Genomic DNA, 21,590 nt, shown 5'->3' on the forward strand with positions numbered 1-21,590 from the left:
TTCCTGAGATTGGTCGTGTTCCACCCACACCTATAAATCTCCTCCTCATTCCTATTCCTCCACGGAGTACGTACTCCGTGCAATTGAGACATATGTACTGTATATGTTGTACATTGTGATGCTAAAAACAAACCTTATTTAATGAACTCAAAGAACGTAATAAACAGTTCCAAGATCGACAGGGTGAGTTACCCTAAAATCTCAATCACATAGTTAACCTTGGGTGAAGTGGGTTCCGGGATTATATGCAGATCTCCTTTATACGCGTACCCGTATTCGGCTTACATTGCCAAGACTGAGATGGTCTTGATCTTTCTTAACATTGCTCCTCTTTTTATACTCCATACTGGGGAATAAATGAATTCGTCATGATTTCTATACATAGACTTTTTAGCCTACCTATATATATATCCTTGTTTGAAGCCAATACTTACTTCCTATGACTTCTGCAACCACATCGAGGAAACATTCAGACTTGCTCATTCAACAATGGTGGCCCTCAAACAGTTCTTACAACTGGGCTGCATGTTAGTTGCAGTGAACGCCGACTGCAACAAGAAGCAACAGCCTGTGGTGGATCTTGGCTATGAGATCTATCAAGCGACTGGAGCCAACAGTGTAAGATCCCACCTTCAAATTTGCATTTCTGCTGTAGAAGCTAACAACCAATAAAGAACTCCGACAGCTTTTATAGCTTTTCCAACATCTGATATGCCGCGCCCCCGGTTGGCGATCTTCGATGGAAACATCCTGTCCCACCCCTAACCAACCGCTCGGCCATTCAGTCCAACGCGGAATCAATCACCTGCGCCCAAGGAGCAGCTACCTGGCAGATCCGCACCTCGCAGTACCTAAACAACTATATGAAGACTGGAAATGTTCCGAATGTCTCTTACAGTGACCTGTCCGCGATCTCCTCCGGTGGAGTGGAGGACTGTCTGTTTTTAGATGTTCAGGTGCCTCGCAAGATACTTGATAGCCCTGGAAAGGATAGAAAACTCTCACCTGTTTTGGTTTGGATTCATGGTAAGCACCCAAAATTCTACATTGGTGCGAAATGCTAAGAAATGAAGGCGGAGGCTTTACTTCCGGGTCCAAAAACAGTTTTGGATCATCCAAGGGCTTGATTGACCGCAGCCAGGTCGATGGCTCGGATGGTGTTGTATACGTTGCCCTTAACTACCGACTGGGTGCGTTCGGCTTCCTATCTGGATCCTCATTTGAAGCTGAAGACGGTGTGCTCAACGCCGGGCTTTACGACCAGCGACTTGCCCTACAGTGGATCCAGGATAATATCTATCGGTTCGGAGGAGACAAGAACCAAGTTACCGTTTTTGGAGAGTCTGCAGGCGGTGGTTCCATCATGCACCATATCACCGCCTATGGTGGAGCGGCACCGGCCCTCTTCAATCGGGCTGTGCCGCAGTCCCCCGCCTACTTCCCCTACCGGTCGCCGCATAACCAGGAGAAGACTTTCAAGGACTTCCTCACCCAAGCAAACGTTACATCTCTGGCCGAAGCCCGTCAACTCCCTTCCGATGTTCTAGTTTTGGCGAATTCGAACTCAATCGGTGTCTCGCACCCGTACGCTTCGGCCGTCTACGGCCCTACACCTGACGGTAGCCTTGTCAAGGTAGACCCCAAGGTGCTACTCCGCCGTGGAGAGTACGACCAGTCCGTGAATATGCTGATCTCTCACAACAAGGATGAAGGTCTAGTGCTAGTGCCAACGGTGCATACCAACAAGGAATACGAGAAGCTAATGAAGAACATCCTTACTCGTGCAAAGCACTCTACCATCGATCATATCACTAAGACTCTCTACCCTCCCGTCTTCGACGGGTCCAAAGGATACACCAACAACTACCAGAGAGCGGCTCTGACAGCAGGTGATATCTTTATCAACTGCAACGCGGCTGCGTTAAATTCCGCATTCAAGAACGATTCCCATGCCTACTTCTTCAATGTTTCTCCAAGTGTTCACGCACAGGACACCGGATATACCTTCTACACTCCGAACGAGAAGCCTTCATCATACAGTCTGATTGACACTGGTGCCGTTAATCAGACTGTTGCGTTTGCTGTGCAGGACTACATTCTCTCCCTTGCCAAGCATGGCATCGTGAACAGCCCTGTCGATGGTCTGAGCTCGATTCCAGCGTTCGGCTCCCAGGCTAAGACTGTACGTCTGACCGCCGACAATATCACAATCTCCCGTGACCCGGTAATCAACCCACGATGCCAATGGTGGTCGCTTGATTTGTTTGACTGAACAGAAGAAGACAGCAATGTCGCTTTGAAATCTTTGTGTTTGTTTGATATCATGCATAGAAATCTTGCTCTTTCTACATGTACATTGTTCATTCGAGATGTATATCTTATTTTGTATTCTTTGATTGTTCTTCTGGTACTCACTATCTTCCATTCTTTTGATCAATTTCTCAATTCAATATCATATTTATTCTACTGTGCATAAACTCATTTACATAGTTCTGCTGTAGTTTTGAAGAGTCATTTCCTTCTACTAGGGAAAAAGAATACCCATTATTCAATGTCCAGCAGCTATTTAGACTGACAGATGCTGATTCAAGTGTGGAAAGACCGATAATGGATGAAGGTTCTGCGTGACTAAATCTTCCATCTTAGAACTCAATTCCAGGGAACTGATAGATGAACCATACTAAACACGAAAAGAAAGTGACGACAAAGAGATTTAGGCAAATTTTTTATCTCTAATCCGTGTTCTTGCGGTATTCTGAGATTGGGCTCATCATTAGCCCACATCTATAAGAAACTCGCCGAGTTGGACCTAGAGTTTTTAGGGCGTGAACGAGGATCTCGGGAGCCTATGGGATCAAAATCGGTGATTGGTCAGTTTGCCACCACAACCTTGGAACGTATCCACCCTTGTACTTAAACTTTTTAGGGCGTGGCCGGGGTCTCGGAATTTATGAGGTCAGCATAATTTCATAGGTCCGCATCAGGGCATACACTCCACACTTCAGATCTGCACCGGTCTTCGGGGGAACTTGCGAATATGAAGTAGAAGACGTCATTTGGGGGGAAAAATGTATCGAACTATAAAAAGAGATACAAAGATCAAGGAATTGCACATACAAAAACAAGTCTTGCATTGTTACAATAACCTCTCTTATCTCCTTTATCTTTTCAATTCACAGAATGTCTCGTGCTGGTCAAATCACGGATGTCTCTCCCTTGGGTCGCCCTCTAAAGTTTTCATTTTCGGGTCGCACTGCCCCTAATCGATTCTTGAAAGGAGCTATGAGCGAACGACTGGCATCCTGGTCACAGGATGACCTCTCCGCTCGCGGAATCCCTTCTGATGAACTCGTGCAAGCCTACACTGTTTGGGGTCAAGGTCAAATCGGAGTTATCTTAACAGGTAACGTTATGATTGACCCCGAGCAACTGGAAACAGAGGGAAATCTTATCATCCCAACAAACGCCCCGTTCTCTGGAGAGCGCTTCGAACAATATCGCCGATTGGCAGCTGGAGCTACGGCCAATGGGTCACTTATCATGGCCCAAGTCAGCCATCCGGGCCGGCAAACCCCCTACCACTTGCAACCACACCCAATCAGTGCTAGTGATGTCCAGCTTGGCGGCGAGGTTCTCGGTAATACATATGGTGTGCCGAGAGCTGCAACAGAAGAGGATATCGAGGGCGTCATTGACGGCTTCGTCCACGCGGCCGAGTACCTAGATCGAGCTGGCTATGATGGTATCCAGCTCCATGCCGCTCATGGTTATCTGCTTAGCCAATTCCTATCTGAGACGACGAACTTCCGAAAGGATAAATACGGAGGTAGCCTCACCAACCGCATGCGTATCATCCTCGAGATTCGTGAGGCAATTGCGAGGAGAGTGCGCCCGGACTTCAGCATCGGAATCAAGGTCAATAGTGTGGAATTCCAACCTAACGGGTTCCAGCCCGAAGAAGCCCGCGAGTTGTGTCAAACTCTGGAGAAACATGAATTCGACTTTGTTGAACTCTCTGGGGGTACTTATGAAAATTGGAAGATGAATGATGAAGCTAAGCGGGATTCAACAAAAAAGCGCGAGGCAGTAAGTTATCGCTCTATTCACCTCTCCCCTGATTTTTCGAAGCCCGGTTTGGTCTGACAAAGTTTATAGTTTTTCCTTGACTTCGCGCAAATGATTGTTTCATCGCTCACCAAGACCAAGTCATACTTGACTGGAGGTTTCCGTTCAGCCGAGGGAATGGTCAAAGCTCGAGAGTTACTGGATGGTGTAGGCCTTGCCCGTCCGCTATGCCAGGAGCCATTCCTCTGTAGGGATATTTTGAGCGGCAAGGTTCCTGGGGCGCTGGTACCCCTCATCAACCAGTATGACTTTGGACTTGCTGCAGTTGCTGCGTGTATTCAGATACGTCAGATGGGAAACAATTATGCTCCTATTGATCTGAGCAACCAAAATTGGGCAGACGCGGTGACCGCGGCGGTTGCCCAATGGGCGGAGCGAAAGCAGACGGATCGCTCAGAAGCTGCTGTTCAGCCTCCGGTAATTGCTGGGTATAGTGTTCCTTTAACACGGGCAGCATAGAAGGCGGAGAAAGCCCCATGATCATAGTGTCCTTACTGATCTAGCTACTATACTGTTCCTCCCTTTTGTCTAAACGAAGCAAATTTGTGTGAATACAGAAAATATATACATGATGTCCAGTCTTCTTTGCCTGGATTGGAGTCTCCCTACTCATAAATTACAACCGGCGAAATCAAATTATGTTGAATCAGAACATGAAATTCAACCTGATGAATCAAAATCAGAGTTGAGTACAGGGCAGTAAAGGGTAATTAATAGCAGATGAGTTGGTTATTTCCGAGATCTGTATCAGCTTTATCAGTTATGAAGGGGTTTCGTGTCATAGATCACTTTTTTTCCGCCATGCAGTTAGAATGGTCAGTTACCATTGATGAAGTAAAGGGGAGATAATCTTCAACTTATACATCATGCACGGTCATTCTATTTCAATACATGGGTAGGGTCACGAACTAAAAGTGCTGGCAAAGCTGCTCCACCGGTGGGAGCACCCTACATAATATCCATGGATGTCCATAAGTGTACTTCGTACATATGTCTCAGGTACTATTATGATCTATCAAAAAAAAACTCTTGGAGAAACACACTCATTTTCCTACTAGGCCACATCAAAAACCATGGTCTCTAATTATAGTCTAGAGAGGGCTATTTCTCAGGTTGACTGTAGGGCGTGACGCCCCAGGGCCGTGATCCCAGATGACTAATGCGGAGTTTCTGCAGCTCTTTGCACCGGCTGAGAGGAAAAAGCAAAAAAACCAACGTTTTATCTCAGTTACCTTTGATCTATTCTCTCTTCGCCCTAATCATAACTTTTTCGGGGTCTTCTCTGCTTCTCTCATGCGTAAAGAATGGACTATATTGACCCTTTCCCGCGACCGTTTCGGTCTATGATAGCGAAGAACATAAAACGGGCCGACAAACAAAAGTCAAGGTAGACCTCGCTGGCATTGCTTAGTACGTACAAATTGACTAGAGCTAATTTGAATGACAGTGCACTTAGCCAGAGCCCGGTGTCAGCACCTTGGCCTAATATCGAAACCCTTCCCCTTGATGTCCTAGAAACTCAATATACGCCGGGCTGGGCAACCTTGGAGCAGGGCACAACGGCACCACATTTCAATAGCAATGAATTTGCAGGTACATTACCAAATTTGGAGAACCAATCAGTTTCTCTTACGACCTTGGCAAATATGAATGGCTCGACTCTTCCATATGGCTCTACACGATCGTGTCAGGCGGCGGGATTGCCCGAGGTGTATACCAATACCGCTAGCTCTATCCATGCTCCAAACTCCATTGAAAAACACATTAACGGAAAGCAACGGATCTTTCCTTGCACCTTCTGTCGTCAAAGTTTCAAAAACAAGTATGATTGGACGCGTCATGAGAAATCGCTTCATCTCGACCTGGAGGCTTGGACGTGTGCCCCCGAGAGTGGCATTATGAACTGTCCATCTACCGGAAATAAGCATTGTGTATACTGCAATCAATTGGATCCTACGCCAGAACACCTCGATGAACACAATCACAGTGCTTGCGTTGGAATGGAGCGTACGTTCAGTCGCAAGGATCATCTGGTGCAACATCTCCGCCTAGTTCACCGTTTGAAGGAAGTTCCATCCTTGCATTACTGGCGGGGCGAAGCGCCTCCCTTTATCTGTACTTGTGGCTTCTGTGGTCATCAGTTGAGGAGTTGGGGAGAGAGGACTGATCATCTAGCGGCACACTTTCGTGAAGGTGCTACAATGCGGGACTGGCGAGGCGAACATGGGTTCAGCCCCGCTATTGCTACACAAGTCCGAAATGCTAACGTATTTCACTCCCGAGCCGGCCACACCACCGAGCCGGCCACCCTACCCAGCTTATTAATTTAAAATGTATTTATCTCAACCAAACCGCCATTAAATTAAATACAGTAAAATCATCTATCTAGCCAGGCATCTATTAATTTTATGTCCTATTTCTCTATAACCACTACACTTTAGGGGGGCCCGTATACGTGGTTGTAAAGCCGGCGAAGGGCTTCTTTATAGAGGGGGAGGAGGTACTTCAATTGCTTCCACCGGCTCAGTAATCAATTAAGAAGCTTCTTAAACTAAGAGGCCTTCTTCGGCGAGGATCTACCTCCTAGATCTAATACGCTTTTGCTTCTACTTCTCGTTAGCGGCGCGTAATTCCTTATTTTCTTTAGCGAGTAAGATAGTACCTTACATTGTAAGACGGAAGCCTTTTATAAGCTGGTTTAATATACGATCTAATAGGCTAGGCGGGCTTTAAGATCTTATACGAAGTAAAGCTTTGATTGATAAAGCTTGACAACGTAGCTCTTTCTCTATAAAGGGAGTTTTTAGGGTAAAATTCTGGCTTAATTTACTACCCCAGCTAGCTAGGGGGGTTAGGGTTCGAAGCTAAATATTAAGCTTTAAGATCACTCTTTCTAGTTTAAAAGGGATTAAACTAGCTACTCTAAAGCTATTTTTAATAGTCTCTGATTTAAAAGCTTTAATTTATATAAGAGGGTATACTTCAAGGAAGTCAAGTTTATTAATATAATTAATCCTAACCTATATCTTTAATTTAACTATCCGACTATATATATATTTTAACACTATAAAATAACTAATATCTAGAGGTTATAAAAGATAAGATAAATATACTAGTATATAGATTAGTATTACCTTATTTTTTTATAAATTATATTAAATTTAGGTATTAAATAACTTCTATAGCTATTAAGTATTAAAAGCCGGTATACCCCCTTTATATATAAAGTACTAGGAATAAAGAGCTTTTTAAGTTAATAAAGTCTAATTTTATCAGAGGTCTAGCTATTAGGACTAACTTTAAAGCGCTAATCCTCTAGAAGGCTATCGAACTATAATTTAATAAAGACTTTACCTTTAAAAATAATATATAGAGGGAGGGCCTAACCTAAAGCATTTATATATTTAATAGCAGTTACCTATTTATAATTTCTAGGTTATAAAACTAGCCTCCGACCGAAGTATTTACTCCTTATAATAACCTTTATAGTTATAGTTAATCCTATCGTAAAACCGGTCTTATTAAAGTTATAAATATTATCGGGGTTAATCCTAAATTAAAGGATTATCTTTTAAACTAGATCGAACCACTCCCTAATGATTTTAGGGTCTTTATATTTTGTACGCTTATAGTTATACCGTTTCGAGAATCAGGAGGAAAGGAGAGGACGTTATTTTATAAATTTCGTAACCTAATTTTAGCCGACTAAAAGAATTAGGGTAGTTCTACGCTTTTAAAGAAGAAGATCTACTATTTCTTATACTATAGAGGGCCGGGGGGCTAATCCACGAGAATCTATAGAGAGAATCTATTTTTTAAGAGATTCCTCTTTAATTTCAGTTAATTTAGATGAATTAGCGCGAGAATTCGCGCGTTATTAGTAGCCGTTTAGTCGATCTTAAAGTATTAAATGTGGTATATTAAAACTAGACCTGGCAGTGACCCTCCATTTGGACCCGCCAAGACGCTAAGGAGGGTCCAAAGTCCGGATTCTGGACCCGCCAAGGAAATTATGCATGCATAACCTATCCTAATTAGGAAATAATATGCTTATAAACCATGATTTATATATATTTATGTCAAAATTTAGGTCTTGGCGGGTCGCTGGACCCTCGGAGGGTCCAAGGTCATGGACCACCCGGAGGGTCACTGCCAGGTCTAATTAAAACGGCGCGCTACCTTGCGAATTAAAGAGATTTCTGGATTTTTAAAAGCCTAGATAGCTAGTAAGATTCTACCCTCTTATTCCACTAAATTTCTAGAGGATAGAGAGCGAATTAGTGGCATGGTAGGTAGTTGAAGAAGAAGGGATTAAATTAATTGACGCGTTTTGGGTGGGGTGGCCGGCTTGGTAGTGAAATACGTTATTCTACTAATAATATATTTCACTACCGAGCTGGACAAACCCCCGAGCTGGATACCCAACCCAACCTATTAAATTTAAATGTATTTATCTCAACCATAACGCCATTAAATTAAATATACTAAAATCATCTATCTAGCTAGGTATCTATTAATCTTATATCCTATTTCTCTATAACTACTATACTTTAGTAGGGCCCGTATACGTAGTTATAAAGCCGGCGAAGGGCTCCTTTGTGGAGGGGAGGGAGGTACTTAATCTGCTTCTACCGGCTTAGTAATTAACTAAGAAGCTTCTTATACTATTAAGCCTACTTTAGCTGGTATCTACCTCTAGGATCTAGTACGCTTTTGCTTCTACTTCTTATTAGTAGTATATAATTCCTTATTTTCTTTAGCGAGTAAGATAGTACCTTATATTATAAGATAGAAGCCTTTTATAAGCTAGTTTAATATATAATCTGATAGACTAGGTAGGCTTTAAGATCTAATATAAAGTAAAGCTTTAATTAATAAAGCCTATCGATATAGATCTTTCTCTATAAAAGGGGTTTTTAGGATAAAATTCCGGCTTAATTTACTACCCCGGCTAGCAGGGGGGGTTAGGGTTTAAAGCCGGATATTAAGCTTTAAAATCACTCAGTTAGGTCTAAATAGTACTAAACTAGTAGCTAAGAAGCTATTTTTAATTATCTCCGATTTAAAAGCTTTAATTTATACTAAGGGGTATACTTTGAGGAAGTTAAGTTTATTAATATAGTTAATCCCGACCTATATCTTAGTCTTAACCATCCGACCATATAATCGTTTTAACACTGTAAAATAACCTATATTAAGAGGTTATAAAAGATAAGATAAATATACTAGTATATAGATTAGTATTACCTTATTTTACTCGTAAATTTTGTTAAATTTAGGTATTAAATAACTTCTATAACTATTAAATATTAAAAGCTAATACCCCCCCTTTATACGTAAAGAAGTATTAGGAATAAAGAGCTTCTTAAGCTAATAAAGGCTAATTTTATTAGAGGTCTAGCTATTAGGACTAACCTCGAAGCACTAATCCTCTAGGAGGCCCTTAAACCATAATTTAAGAAAGACTTTGCCTTTAAAAATCATATACAGAGGAAGGGCCTAACTAGAAGTATTTGTATACTTAATAATAGTTACCTACTCTCGATTTCTAGGTTATAAAAGTGCTCGCCGGCTGTAGTATTCACTCCTCGTTATAACCTTCGCAGTTACTATTAACCCTATAGCGAAACCGGTCTCGTTAAAGTTATAGATATTATTAGGGTCGATTCTAAATTAAAGGATCGTTTTTTGAACTAGATTAAACCACTCTATAATGATTTTCGGGTCTTCACATTTCGCACGCTTATAGTTATACTATTTCGAGAATCGGGAGGAAAGGAGAGGACGTCGTTTCACAAATTTTGTAACCCAATTTTAGCCGACCGAAAGAACCGGGGTAGTTCTACGCTTTTGAAGGAGAAGATCTGCTATTTCTCGTACCATAGAGGGCCGGGGGGCTGCTCCACGTAGATCTATAGAGAGAATCCATTTTTGAAGAGATTCCTCTTTAATTTCAGTCAATTTAGATAAATTTGCGCGAGAATTCGCGCGGTTTTTAATACTATGGAGGCGTGTAGAGAGTGTTGAATTTGGTACGTTAAACCGGCGGGCTGCTTCACGAATTAAAGAGATTTCCTGATTCTTAAAAGCCTGGATAGCTAGTAAGATCCTACCCTCTTGCTCTATTGAATTTTTAGAGGATCGAGAGCGTATTAGTGGCATGGTGGGTGGTTGAAGAAGAAGGGGTTAAATTAATTGACACGTTTTGGTGGGGCTGTCCAGCTCGGGGGTTTGTCCAGCTCGGTAGTGAAATACGTTATATATTATGTAAAGAATGCTACGTAAACGATACGCACGGCCCGATACAGAGGAAAGTGCTTCTAGAGAGAAACTAATATGGTGTAGTGTCTATAACTTGATACGATGTGACTCTTCAATGTGTTAGCATGTACTTATTTCTAGGTGGGACCAATGAAGGAAAACACTATCCTAGAGATGGCTATCTTTATAAGGGGCGATTGAAATATTGCTGAAATGTAGTAGTTATCCCAACTCAATATATAAGGTAGAGTGTTACCTAGACATAGTAGCAAAATAAAGTTCAATGAATGTGATTGGCGGAAGGAGATCACGGGGTAATCGACTCGACGTCGTAGCTGACTTTAGTCACAGTGGAACTTGGAAGGCTATCTTCTTTCTTTGATATCCTCATCTTATCTAGGATTTTCTTATGAACATTGGGGACTGGGTTTAATATCCAACTTCTCAGCTTTGCTTTTCACCTGCCTCGGTGCTCCTGGGCTTTGCGTCATACTGGCGCACCTGGTTCCTTCCCAGAAATCTTGTGTATCACTCCGCCCCCAGTCCAGTCACCAGAATTCTCTAACATGATCTGCTCTGCGAAACGGAAAGTCCTGGATGGACTGAATAAGAGATACATTTACGGTCGCGTGGTATGTTTGATGCCCCTTGCTGACATCTGGCATGTTGTCACCTCCCAATCTGTTTACAGCCGCTGACCCTGTTGTTAATATGTTCTAGCCTTTATTGCACACGATCATTTTCCTCATCGAAATGGCAGTAGCAGCACGTCTTGCTGCCAAGTTTAATACCTACTATGCCGAAAGACCAGGTATGCCTCTTCCCGCCAGTTCCCGCGGGATCCCAGACTGACATCACTGCTATAAATAGTGCTCACGACGATGGTCACCAACGCTGTAAGCGCCTGTGATATGGATCAAAGTGAACCGTCAGTTGACAATATGGATGTTATAGGTGCTTGGTGGTGTTGCCGATACCGTCGCGCAGCTGATTACGGCATTCCGGACCCGCCGGCCTCAGACAGGCGGCGACGACTTCCTCTCGATAGAGATCCCGGACTTTGACAAGAACAAGCCCCTTGCTGTAGGGGAACTAGGATATATCCGAACAACCTCGCCGCAGTTCGATTTTGAGCGTCTAACGAGATTCATGGCCTATGGCTTCCTCATGGCGCCGCTGCAGTTCCAGTGGTTCGGATTCTTGTCCAGAGCATTCCCGCTCACCAAGAAGAATCCAACGGCTCCAGCTTTCAAGCGTGTCGCTTTTGACCAACTTATCTTTGCGCCATTTGGTACGCTCTGCCCGTAGCTGCCCTGGGATGTTTTTGGACTGGACTGATTTATTTAGGTCTGGCGTGCTTCTTCACCTACATGACGATTGCCGAGGGTGGTGGTAAAAGGGCTTTAACACACAAGTTCCGAGATGTCTACCTGCCGACCCTCAAGGCCAACTTCGTGCTCTGGCCGGCAGTGCAGATCCTAAACTTCCGTGTCATTCCGATCCAGTTTCAGATCGTGAGTCTCGCAGGCTCTCCTTACTGAGATGTGACCCATACTGACTTCCTACAGCCATTTGTCTCAACCGTTGGTATTGCGTGGACCGCATACCTTTCTCTGACTAACTCCTCCGATGAGTCCTAATTGAACGCTATTTAACGCGAACATCATGATAATGATACGGGCTATAAAGGCGATAAATTGCACTCTTTCTGCTGCTAAATTCTTCGGGCGTTCCGGTTGATCAATCTGGCTTTTATGTACAAGGTTATGGTATTTACCCATGGATAGGGGTTGCATTTCGAAAGATCGGATTTTGCACATTTAGGAATACGAACTCAGGGTTTTGCTGTTAACTATATTTTGTGATTTGATTTGGATGCTTCTGGAAAATCCCACTTTTCAGCTGTTTAGCTTTTTTAGCCCCCCTTGGAGCTTCACATGATTTGGACTCGGAAAACATCCAAGCATGTAGCGGCTATGGACATTTCCATCAGTACAACATAGACGCAATCTCCCCAGAATTGCCCGACTCCGAGGCTAAAGAGGACCTTTATGGCCCGGCCTTCCCCGTATCAACAGCAACTCTGACATCAGTCCCGCGTCAGCCCGATCAGCTCTCCGGGGATGGTATGGTACGGGGAACTGGGGTACCTATTTTCTAGAGATACCTGTGAAATAGTGGAGTGTTGCATATTTAATTCAAGTACATCATGAGATCGAGTACATCATCAGAAGGTACCCTGGTTGCTACGGGTTGCTACCTCTTCACCGGCCAGCTTGCCCCACCAAAACTGACCCCTCCACTCTTTACTGATCGCGACTCACCGTGGCCTGATTAGTTCTTTCTCCTACTTCTATCCCCTTTCTTGCTTCTTTTACCATTGTTCTACCATTAACCACCTACAATGTCTCTCTCCAACAAGCTCCCCGTTACTGATGTCGACCTCAAGGGCAAGCGTGTCTTGATCCGGGTAAGCTCCAAGCCCATTGAGCTCAATTAATCCCAGCCTCTAACCGTTGATTGAAATAGGTTGACTTCAATGTCCCCCTCGATGAGAACAAGAACGTTACCAACCCCCAGCGTATCGTCGGTGCCCTGCCCACCATCAAGTATGCCATCGAGAACGGTGCCAAGGCCGTTGTGCTCATGTCCCACCTGGGTCGCCCCGATGGCAAGGTCAACCCCAAGTACAGCTTGAAGCCCGTTGTTCCTGTGCTTGAGAAGCTTCTCGGCAAGAGCGTCACCTTCACTGAGGACTGCGTTGGTCCCCAGACTGAGGAGACCGTGAACAAGGCTTCCGATGGTCAGGTCATTCTGCTTGAGAACCTGCGTTTCCACGCTGAGGAGGAAGGCAGCTCCAAGGATGCTGAGGGCAAGAAGGTCAAGGCCGACAAGGCCGACGTTGAGGCCTTCCGTAAGGGTCTCACTGCCCTCGGTGACGTGTACGTCAGTATGTAACCCCACGATAATGTTCCGATCTCTTATTGTGCTTTTATTTCTAACATCAATCCAGACGATGCTTTCGGTACCGCACACCGCGCTCACAGCTCCATGGTCGGCGTGGATCTCCCCCAGAAGGCCGCCGGTTTCCTCGTGAAGAAGGAGCTGGAGTACTTCGCCAAGGCTCTTGAGAGCCCTGCGCGCCCCTTCCTCGCCATCCTCGGTGGTGCCAAGGTCTCTGACAAGATCCAGCTGATCGACAACCTCCTGCCCAAGGTTAACAGCCTCATCATCACCGGTGGAATGGCCTTCACCTTCAAGAAGACTCTTGAGAACGTCAAGATCGGCAACAGTCTCTTCGACGAGGCCGGCAGCAAGATTGTTGGCGAGATCGTCGAGAAGGCCAAGAAGTACAACGTCGAGATCGTCCTCCCCGTTGACTACGTCACCGCCGATAAGTTCTCCGCTGATGCCACCGTTGGTGCCGCTACCGACGCCACCGGTATCCCCGACGGCTTCATGGGTCTGGATGTTGGCCCCGAGAGTGTCAAGCTCTACCAGAAGACCATTGCTGAGGCCAAGACCATCCTCTGGAACGGTCCCCCTGGTGTCTTCGAGCTCAAGCCCTTCGCCGCCGCCACCGAGGCTACCCTCGATGCCGCTGTCAAGGCTGCCGAGTCTGGCTCCATTGTCATCATCGGCGGTGGTGATACCGCTACCGTGGCCGCCAAGTACAAGGTCGAGGACAAGATCTCCCACGTCTCGACCGGTGGCGGTGCTTCGCTCGAGCTTCTCGAGGGCAAGGAGCTGCCCGGTGTTGCTGCTCTGTCCAGTAAGTAAATGATGAAGATTAGGCGGCAAGGGGAGGGTTTACATCGGCTTTCCTTTTATCCCGCATGTTTATGAACTGTAATGTACACAGCCAATGAATTTCCTTTAATTACAAACACAAAATTTTCCAAAAAAAACCTCCATTGTGCTCTTAGATCGGATAACTAAGTGTTGTGCCTAGGTACGAAACCGAAGCTTTAGGCGCGATATTCAGAGATATACCGTTGTCAATTGTCATGTATATAGAGGAGATGGAATTCATAGGGTGAAGAAATCGGACAGCAACACCTCAGTGGCATGTAGATCGAATTGAAGCATGCCAATCCCATTCACAACTCCAACTGATACTTCCGTCCCTCCTCCTACAGAATACCGTATCTAGGCTTGCACAGAATCAGAAGTTTTGAGATTGATGGAATATCAAAGAAAACATCATGATAATAATCCCGAAAGCAAGATCTGCGCTCCGAGTAATGAATCGTAAAAAAGTCAAAAGGACCGTATCTCATTTCCTCCCCGACAAGCTCCCGACAAATGCATGAGGCAATTATGGTTCTGAATCCTCCCATTGGTTCCAAAGACAGGGGGGTATAGTGTGCGAGATGAAATGGCCAGCCAACTCGATAATGAACCCATCCCGAAACCCGACGCGGGGGTTATCTCTTTTTGGTGCGCTTGTCCGGTTTCGTCTAGATTCAAGCCGATGCTTCGACTTTCTTCAATTCTTCCCTGGATGAGGTGATCGATGTTAGTGGGTGCGGTAAAGAGGGGAAGCTGACAGTTGTGACGGAAAGTGGGATGGGGGGTGCGAGCGTCGGTGGCGGTGTAGATTTGGAGATGAAAGGGAACTTGAACACAAGGAACATAGCGTGAAGTATTTGAAGTGTAGGGAATGAATGATAGGGAAAGGCGAACTCACTGGAGCTGCTTTGAGAAGTCCTCCGCCGCATCATCGTCATCCCAACTCTCTTCCCACAGGTGCTCGCTACCGTCATTTGCTGTCGAGCCATTGGCCTGCTCGGCTTCTTCTTGGGGCCAGTCTGGGTGTCGTAGAGTTAGCTTCGTTGCTCCAGGGAAGCGCTTCAGTGCTTGGTCGATACCTTCAACGGGGAAATCCTCGAACTCGTCATCTTCCTCCAGGACTTGGGGCTTCGCTTGTGGCGGGGCCTGCTCTGTGGCATCGGCCTTCTGGGTAGTTGGGTTTGACATTGTGGTAGGTGTGATAGACCGGGAGAATCAAAGGTAGATAGGTGGGGATGTGGACGTGGATGTGGCAGCTTTGAGGTCGGAGGTCGGAGGTTTGACTTAGTAAGACCGCGATAAGGCGATAACGATGATGTAGTTGGGAGCCAAACTTTGGAAAACAGTACAGCGTTGGGATTTAAATGAAAGGAATGATAAAATGTATAGTGATATTAGAGAAGAGAAAAGAATAGAAGAGATTAGTATGAAATAAAATAATCTTTAATAAGTAGATCAAGGTGAAATTAGCTATCAAAGAGAAAAAGAGTTGCCCACACTCGGAGCTACCGGCGAAAAGAATCCATGGAGAGCCTCAGCCTAGACGTGTTGTTATATTACTTCTTCCCCTCCCCCCTCGACCTTCCTTCCCCTTCTTCTCCACTTCTTTCTTTCTGTTTTCTCTTTTCTCTTTGTGATCATCTCACATGAGTGATGGTCTCGTCCATCGTGTTTCCGTTATCGCACAGTTGACATATCGACATTCTTCCCGATCCGGCGCTCTCTCTCTTTTCGGCTTGATCGGATTGCCCAGGCTTGATACCATCGTGGATTGCGTCCCAATTGAAAAATCCACACTTCATACTCACTAGTAGCGGTCTTCACCATGTTGCGAGTCGGGTCCTGGTTGTACGGCAAGAAGCCGGCGCAGTCTGTAGACTCGCTGGTTGAGTTAAAGGACTGTGAGTGGCGATATATACTCCAGGAAACCCCATAGTGGTCGTTTGATTGCATGCTGACCACGATGTTTTTTGAGCTAGTACACGAGGCGATGACAGGTATGTTCTATGGGAAATATTCTGATCTTTAAGCACCGACTAATCCCATGCCTAACTAGCGGCAACGTTGATTCTCAACGATGATGTTGACGGTGCGGAGAGCGGTCTCTCCACGGGCACTTCGTCTTTTCACAACGTGGGTGATCGGCACTATGAGCTATGACGTAGTACATACCTTGAGGAAAGATGCTAATATACTCTACATCGAGTAGTTGGGTAAAGGCGTGGTCGCATTCGTCCGGGCAACATTAGGTTTCGAGCAGGAGATTATGCGACAAGGTCCATGCTCCTTTTATCTTCTGAATACACTGTTGCTAATAATTTCGCAGCATCCGAGCGCCTTTATGAAGCAGAAACCAGCGCAGCCAACGATCAAACCCGGTCCCAGCAAAACGCCCAAGCACCCAATGCCTTTCACTCCGATATCTATGCTGCAGGTACCGAATATGCGCTGTGCCAAGCAATCGCCCAATTGATGAGTGCGGTTGTCGGGGTACTGAATGAAAGCCTAACAGAAAGCATCAAAGCATTCTATCGGCTAAGAAAGGCTTACATCGCATTGGATGCTATCCTGAAAATGGAAGAGAAGTTTATGGAGCAGAGGGATCTACGCAAAACTCTATTGCCTACTGCGAGTGACCTCTCAATCTCAAGCGCTGCATGCCCAGACACGAAGTCGGAATCGTCTAGTCTTGCATCGAAAAAGGGCGAGAAGGTGGCTACCGTCGAGCAAACCGAGCTCAGTTCGTCAATGAATGGATTGGCGGTCTCTCCCCGAGCGGTGTCCCCTAACGCCGTAACGGGCACTTCCACACCTGTGAAGCATATTCACCACGATCCCGACTCGGATATCTTCAAAAACGAAATCGATGTTTTCATTCACTCTGGCGCCAACTTCTGCTTTGGTATTATTCTTCTACTAATCTCCATGGTCCCACCGGCCTTCAGCAAGCTTCTCTCCATTATTGGCTTCCACGGCGACAAGCAACGAGGACTGAGAATGCTCTGGCAAGCTAGCAAGTTCCACAACTTTATCGGTGCCATGGCTGCTTTGGCACTGCTAGGTTATTACAATGGTTTTGTCCGCTATTGCGATATCATGCCCGACCCAACTCCTGGCGAAACCGACGTCGAGGGATACCCACAGGAGAGGCTGTCTGCGTTGCTGGCGGAGATGCGGTCTCGGTTCCCCAACAGTCAACTTTGGTTGATCGAAGAATCCCGGATGCTAGGCGCGAATAAGGACTTGGGCAAGGCCCTGGACCTGTTGTCCACGGACAAGAAGAGCCCGCTCAAACAGGTCGAGGCGCTGTGCGTGTTCGAAAAGAGCTTGAACGCACTGTTCCTCCACAGATACGATGTCTGCGCTGAGGCATTCATCGAGGTAAGACTTGCTTATACGGACTCTTGAACCATCAAGCTAATTCTTCCAGTGTGTGGACCTTAACTCATGGTCTCGTTCATTATATTACTACATCGCCGGATCTTGCCATGTCGCCCTGTACCGGCAATCACTCAACGACCCAAAGCTTGCAGAGCAACACGCCAAAAAAGCCACCCTCTACATGCGGAAAGCACCCGAATTCGCCGGGAAAAAGAAGTTCATGGCCCGACAACTGCCGTTCGATATCTTTGTGACTCGGAGAATTGCTAAATGGGAGGCGCGCGCCAAAGAATGGAATGTGTCTCTGGTGGATGCGATTGGAGTTGATCCCATCGAAGAAATGATCTTCTTCTGGAATGGACACAGTCGCATGACCAACGAGCAGTTAGAAGAGTCCCTGGCCCGGCTGAAATGGTGCGAAAGCGAAAACAACAAAACGTGGTCTCGCGAGGGGATAGAAGAAAAGGCGATCCTGGAGCTTCTCCGGGCTGCCATTTTGCGATCACTGCACAGACACGACGAGGCGAGGAAGATCCTGCTGACTCGAGTTTTGAATCATGACAAGTCTCTGTTCAAGGGCCACCTAAAGGATGACTGGGTTCACCCAGTCGCGCATTTCGAGATGGCCGCCAACTTCTGGATGGAGCGTCCCACATACCAAGCCCTGCATGGGATTACTGCTTCCCCGAAGGCGTCGGCGGGATCTGGGGAGATGAGCACAGTGACCGAGAGGAAGCAGGTATCTGAGTGCAAGGGATACCTTGATCATGCTGCTCGCTGGGAGAGCTACGAGCTGGACGCTCGTGTTGGAATCAAGGTTACTGCGGGGATGGAAGCTGTCCATAAATGGGAGACCATGCACCCCACAGTCTAATGGCCATTATTGTGTCTCAATCCTTAGGCACGTTTCTGTCCATAGCTGCCCTGGATACCTTGTGTAGCATACACGTATAGTTAAAGTACAAGTACTTGTTAGGGTTAGATATTTTACGGAGTTCTTTTAGGTCTTTCTTTACATTCTTCTTTGTATTTCATATCCATCTTTTTGATCCTTTCACATCCGTACAAATATTTGATGTGATATACAAAGCGAGGATAACTGGACAGCTCAACCTCAACCCTCATTAGTTATATCTACAATCTACAATCTAGTCCCGATCGACAAGGCATTAAACGTCAATTCTCGGACTTGAATTTCATTGGCTCCGACAGACCCAGATGGATCCGTTCTAGTCAATGGCGGTCGGCACTTCGGCGCTATAGCCACGAAGGCCGAGCTCTTACGTCCCTGTACATGGACCAGAATGGTAAGCCTCGGTGCTTCAATGGTGATACCGAGAGAGACATCCATTGAGCTATCGCAAAAGAATTTATTAGGCACCGAGATCGGCAACCTGACAGATTCCGCACGAACCACACGGTCTCGGATAACACGGCTTTTGCCATCGGACGTCCGACAAAAAATCTTGAAAACGAATAAAACGAGTTCAGATTCCCAGATATCTTTCAGCCTTGCTTTGTACAGTTTTAAACATATCTCCGCCTGAGACCTCTTCCGTCATATCCACTTCTTATCTCCGAGATATTTTTTTTTTCTACTTTTCCACCGTAACATAGTCGGATTCATACATTCTGTCCCCCATATTCCACCTCTAGCACCGGTGCTGTGACATTTTAGCCAATGACCCATGCGTGATAATGGTCGAACGGACAGAACATGACTATCCCACTAGCAAATCTAGTGAAGAGATCGAACCATGTCGGAGCGATGACGGAGCGGATGAAATCGCGACGTTAGAAAAGCAAAGCACCGCGGCATCGGGTTATTCAGCCTTCGAACAACGCACGCAGTCAATGGTCTCGCGCATTCGGAGTCGAGAGCCCGGTCAAACTGCGAAATTCAGTCATCCACTCACCCATACCAAAACAAGTCCCGATGTCATCGTCGATTTTGAAGGACCGGATGATCCTTACAGACCGCTGAACTGGAGTTTCAGGAAGAAGGCTATCACGACTGTGTTGTATGGGTTAACTACTATGGGTATGTCCGTGGGCGATATCTGGGAAACCGTGAATTGTGGGGAATAACGCTAATCGCCGTTATCAATTGTAGGTTCGACGTGGGCGAGTTCAATGTAAGTACATTTCTGTTTATTTCACAGTTTATAGATCGTGAAACTAACTACAATGGTAGCTACTCGACGGGTCAGGCAGAGATTAGTAAGGAATTCGGCGTCTCGAGTGAGGTCGCTACACTCGGCACTTCATTACTCTTGTTCGGCTTGGGATTGGGCCCGTTGATCTGGGCGCCTCTCTCTGAGCTGTATGGACGCAAAACGGCGGTTTTACCGCCATACTTTCTCGCGGCTATCTTTTCATTCGCGACAGCCACCGCGAAGGACGTACAGACTATCATGATCACTAGATTCTTTACGGGCTTTTTCGGCTCCGCCCCGGTTACCAACACCGGCGGAGTTCTGAGTGATATCTGGACCCCCGAACAGCGCGGAGCTGCCATTGTCGGCTATGCCATGGCCGTGGTGGGCGGGCCTGTCATTGGGCCTATCGCGGGTGGTGCTATCGTACAGAGCAATCTGGGATGGCGCTGGACTGAATACGTGAGTCTTCTTCCATGCCGGGCAGCTGAAGTTGAAACCAAGCTAATATTTACTAGATCACCGGTATCATGATGCTTTTCTTCCTGGCCATGGACCTCCTCTTCGTCGACGAGAGCTACCCACCAGTTCTGCTAGTTTACAAGGCGCAACGCCTACGCTTCGAAAGCGGAAACTGGGCTCTCCATGCACGCCACGAAGAGTGGGATGTGACGCTTAAAGAAATCGGCAATAAGTACCTCATCCGTCCCTTCCAACTCCTCGCAACCCCAATCTGCTTCCTCGTCGCCCTTTATGCATCATTCGTCTACGGCATCCTCTATCTCAGTCTGGCGGCCTTCCCAATCGTCTTCCAGGAAATACGCGGCTGGAATCAAGTCGTCGGCGCCCTCCCCTTCCTCGCCTACCTAGTCGGCATTTTAATGGGCGGAGGAATAAACCTTGCCAACCAGAAATTCTACATCAAGCGCTTCAAAGCGAACAACAACCGCCCCGTACCAGAAGCCCGTCTCCCACCCATGATGCTCGGCTCTGTACTCTTCGCCGGCGGCATGTTCGTCTTCGGTTGGACAAGTCCGAAGGATATCCACTGGATCTGCCCCAACATCGGTGCGGTCATGATGGGCTTTGGCTTTTTCACGATCTTCCAGGCCGCTCTGAACTACCTCATTGATACATTCCAAAAATACTCCGCCAGCGCTATCGCTGCAAACACTTTCCTGCGCTCGATGTTCGCCGGCTGTTTCCCGCTCTTCACAACCGCCATGTTCCATAATCTTGGTGTTCCTTGGGCTGCTAGCTTGTTGGGCTTCATTTCCGTTGCTCTCATCCCCATTCCATATCTTTTCTACAAGTTCGGGAAGCGGATCCGAGCACGCGGGACGTGGTCACGAGACTCTGTTTAAAAAGTTCTACGAAATAATCGTTCCATATGGTTTTATTGTCCATATTTTGCTGCTTAATGTTGGTTGGGGTGTGTGCGGACAATTGATCGCGACCTGGTTTCTGGCTGTGGCATGTCCATCCCTTGCATTTGATACCCTCCGAGTTTCAGCCATTTCAGATTGATTCCTGTTGTTTTCTACAAGACTATTAATATCAGCATGTGGTCTACTAGTTCTACTTTGCTACTTTTCTACAAAATGGAGAATATTCAATAGATAAGTTTCCGCGTATTAGAATATAACAAAGAAGCAATAAGCACAAAAACAACAGAGTAAATAAGAATGAAAATGTAAAGAGAGAATGTAGTGCGTAGCGACGATTGAATGCCATATGTACTCAATCCAGAAGCCAAAAGACCAAAGCCATAATGAAGACATCCAGAATACAAAACGTGCAACATGAACAAAGAGACGCAAGAAATGAGCATCGAAACAGATTTTTTTGGAATATTTTCTTTTTCTTTTTTCCCAC

At 46.0% G+C, this 21,590-nt stretch overlaps 7 protein-coding genes across 7 annotated transcripts; 6 read left to right on the top strand and 1 right to left on the bottom strand.

The window, feature by feature from the left end:
- Nucleotides 1-489: 489 nt before the first annotated feature.
- On the top strand, nt 490-2,272 carry PEX2_101550 (Carboxylesterase, type B; the record flags this gene model as incomplete). The annotated part of the gene is made up of 3 exons (XM_016747425.1): nt 490-618; nt 786-1,026; nt 1,074-2,272. 3 exons carry the CDS (start codon nt 490-492, stop codon nt 2,270-2,272), a joined length of 1,569 nt encoding a protein of 522 aa, XP_016601973.1.
- Nucleotides 2,273-3,180: 908 nt separating this feature from the next.
- PEX2_101560 (NADH:flavin oxidoreductase/NADH oxidase family protein) lies at nt 3,181-4,584 on the top strand (the record flags this gene model as incomplete). The annotated part of the gene is made up of 2 exons (XM_016747426.1): nt 3,181-4,086; nt 4,156-4,584. 2 exons carry the CDS (start codon nt 3,181-3,183, stop codon nt 4,582-4,584), a joined length of 1,335 nt encoding a protein of 444 aa, XP_016601974.1.
- Nucleotides 4,585-10,952: 6,368 nt separating this feature from the next.
- Nucleotides 10,953-12,026, top strand: PEX2_101570 (Mpv17/PMP22 family protein; the record flags this gene model as incomplete). Its single annotated transcript, XM_016747427.1, has 6 exons — nt 10,953-11,018; nt 11,107-11,197; nt 11,257-11,282; nt 11,341-11,677; nt 11,734-11,900; nt 11,955-12,026. The coding sequence occupies 6 exons, from the start codon at nt 10,953-10,955 to the stop codon at nt 12,024-12,026; spliced, it is 759 nt and encodes a 252-aa protein (XP_016601975.1).
- Nucleotides 12,027-12,790: 764 nt separating this feature from the next.
- pgkA (phosphoglycerate kinase pgkA) lies at nt 12,791-14,166 on the top strand (the record flags this gene model as incomplete). Its single annotated transcript, XM_016747428.1, has 3 exons — nt 12,791-12,856; nt 12,916-13,336; nt 13,400-14,166. 3 exons carry the CDS (start codon nt 12,791-12,793, stop codon nt 14,164-14,166), a joined length of 1,254 nt encoding a protein of 417 aa, XP_016601976.1.
- Nucleotides 14,167-15,072: 906 nt separating this feature from the next.
- Nucleotides 15,073-15,366, bottom strand: PEX2_101590 (proteasome regulatory particle lid subunit SEM1; the record flags this gene model as incomplete). The annotated part of the gene is made up of 1 exon (XM_016747429.1): nt 15,073-15,366. The coding sequence occupies one exon, from the start codon at nt 15,364-15,366 to the stop codon at nt 15,073-15,075; it is 294 nt and encodes a 97-aa protein (XP_016601977.1).
- Nucleotides 15,367-16,003: 637 nt separating this feature from the next.
- On the top strand, nt 16,004-18,433 carry PEX2_101600 (TTC39/IML2 family protein; the record flags this gene model as incomplete). Its single annotated transcript, XM_016747430.1, has 6 exons — nt 16,004-16,079; nt 16,158-16,175; nt 16,235-16,311; nt 16,388-16,454; nt 16,505-17,559; nt 17,609-18,433. 6 exons carry the CDS (start codon nt 16,004-16,006, stop codon nt 18,431-18,433), a joined length of 2,118 nt encoding a protein of 705 aa, XP_016601978.1.
- Nucleotides 18,434-19,413: 980 nt separating this feature from the next.
- On the top strand, nt 19,414-21,079 carry PEX2_101610 (MFS transporter; the record flags this gene model as incomplete). Its single annotated transcript, XM_016747431.1, has 4 exons — nt 19,414-19,600; nt 19,673-19,694; nt 19,754-20,177; nt 20,234-21,079. The coding sequence occupies 4 exons, from the start codon at nt 19,414-19,416 to the stop codon at nt 21,077-21,079; spliced, it is 1,479 nt and encodes a 492-aa protein (XP_016601979.1).
- Nucleotides 21,080-21,590: the final 511 nt, after the last annotated feature.

This window comes from Penicillium expansum, assembly GCF_000769745.1.
Source record: "Penicillium expansum strain MD-8 chromosome Unknown contig358, whole genome shotgun sequence".
Taxonomy (NCBI): Eukaryota; Fungi; Ascomycota; class Eurotiomycetes; order Eurotiales; family Aspergillaceae; genus Penicillium; species Penicillium expansum.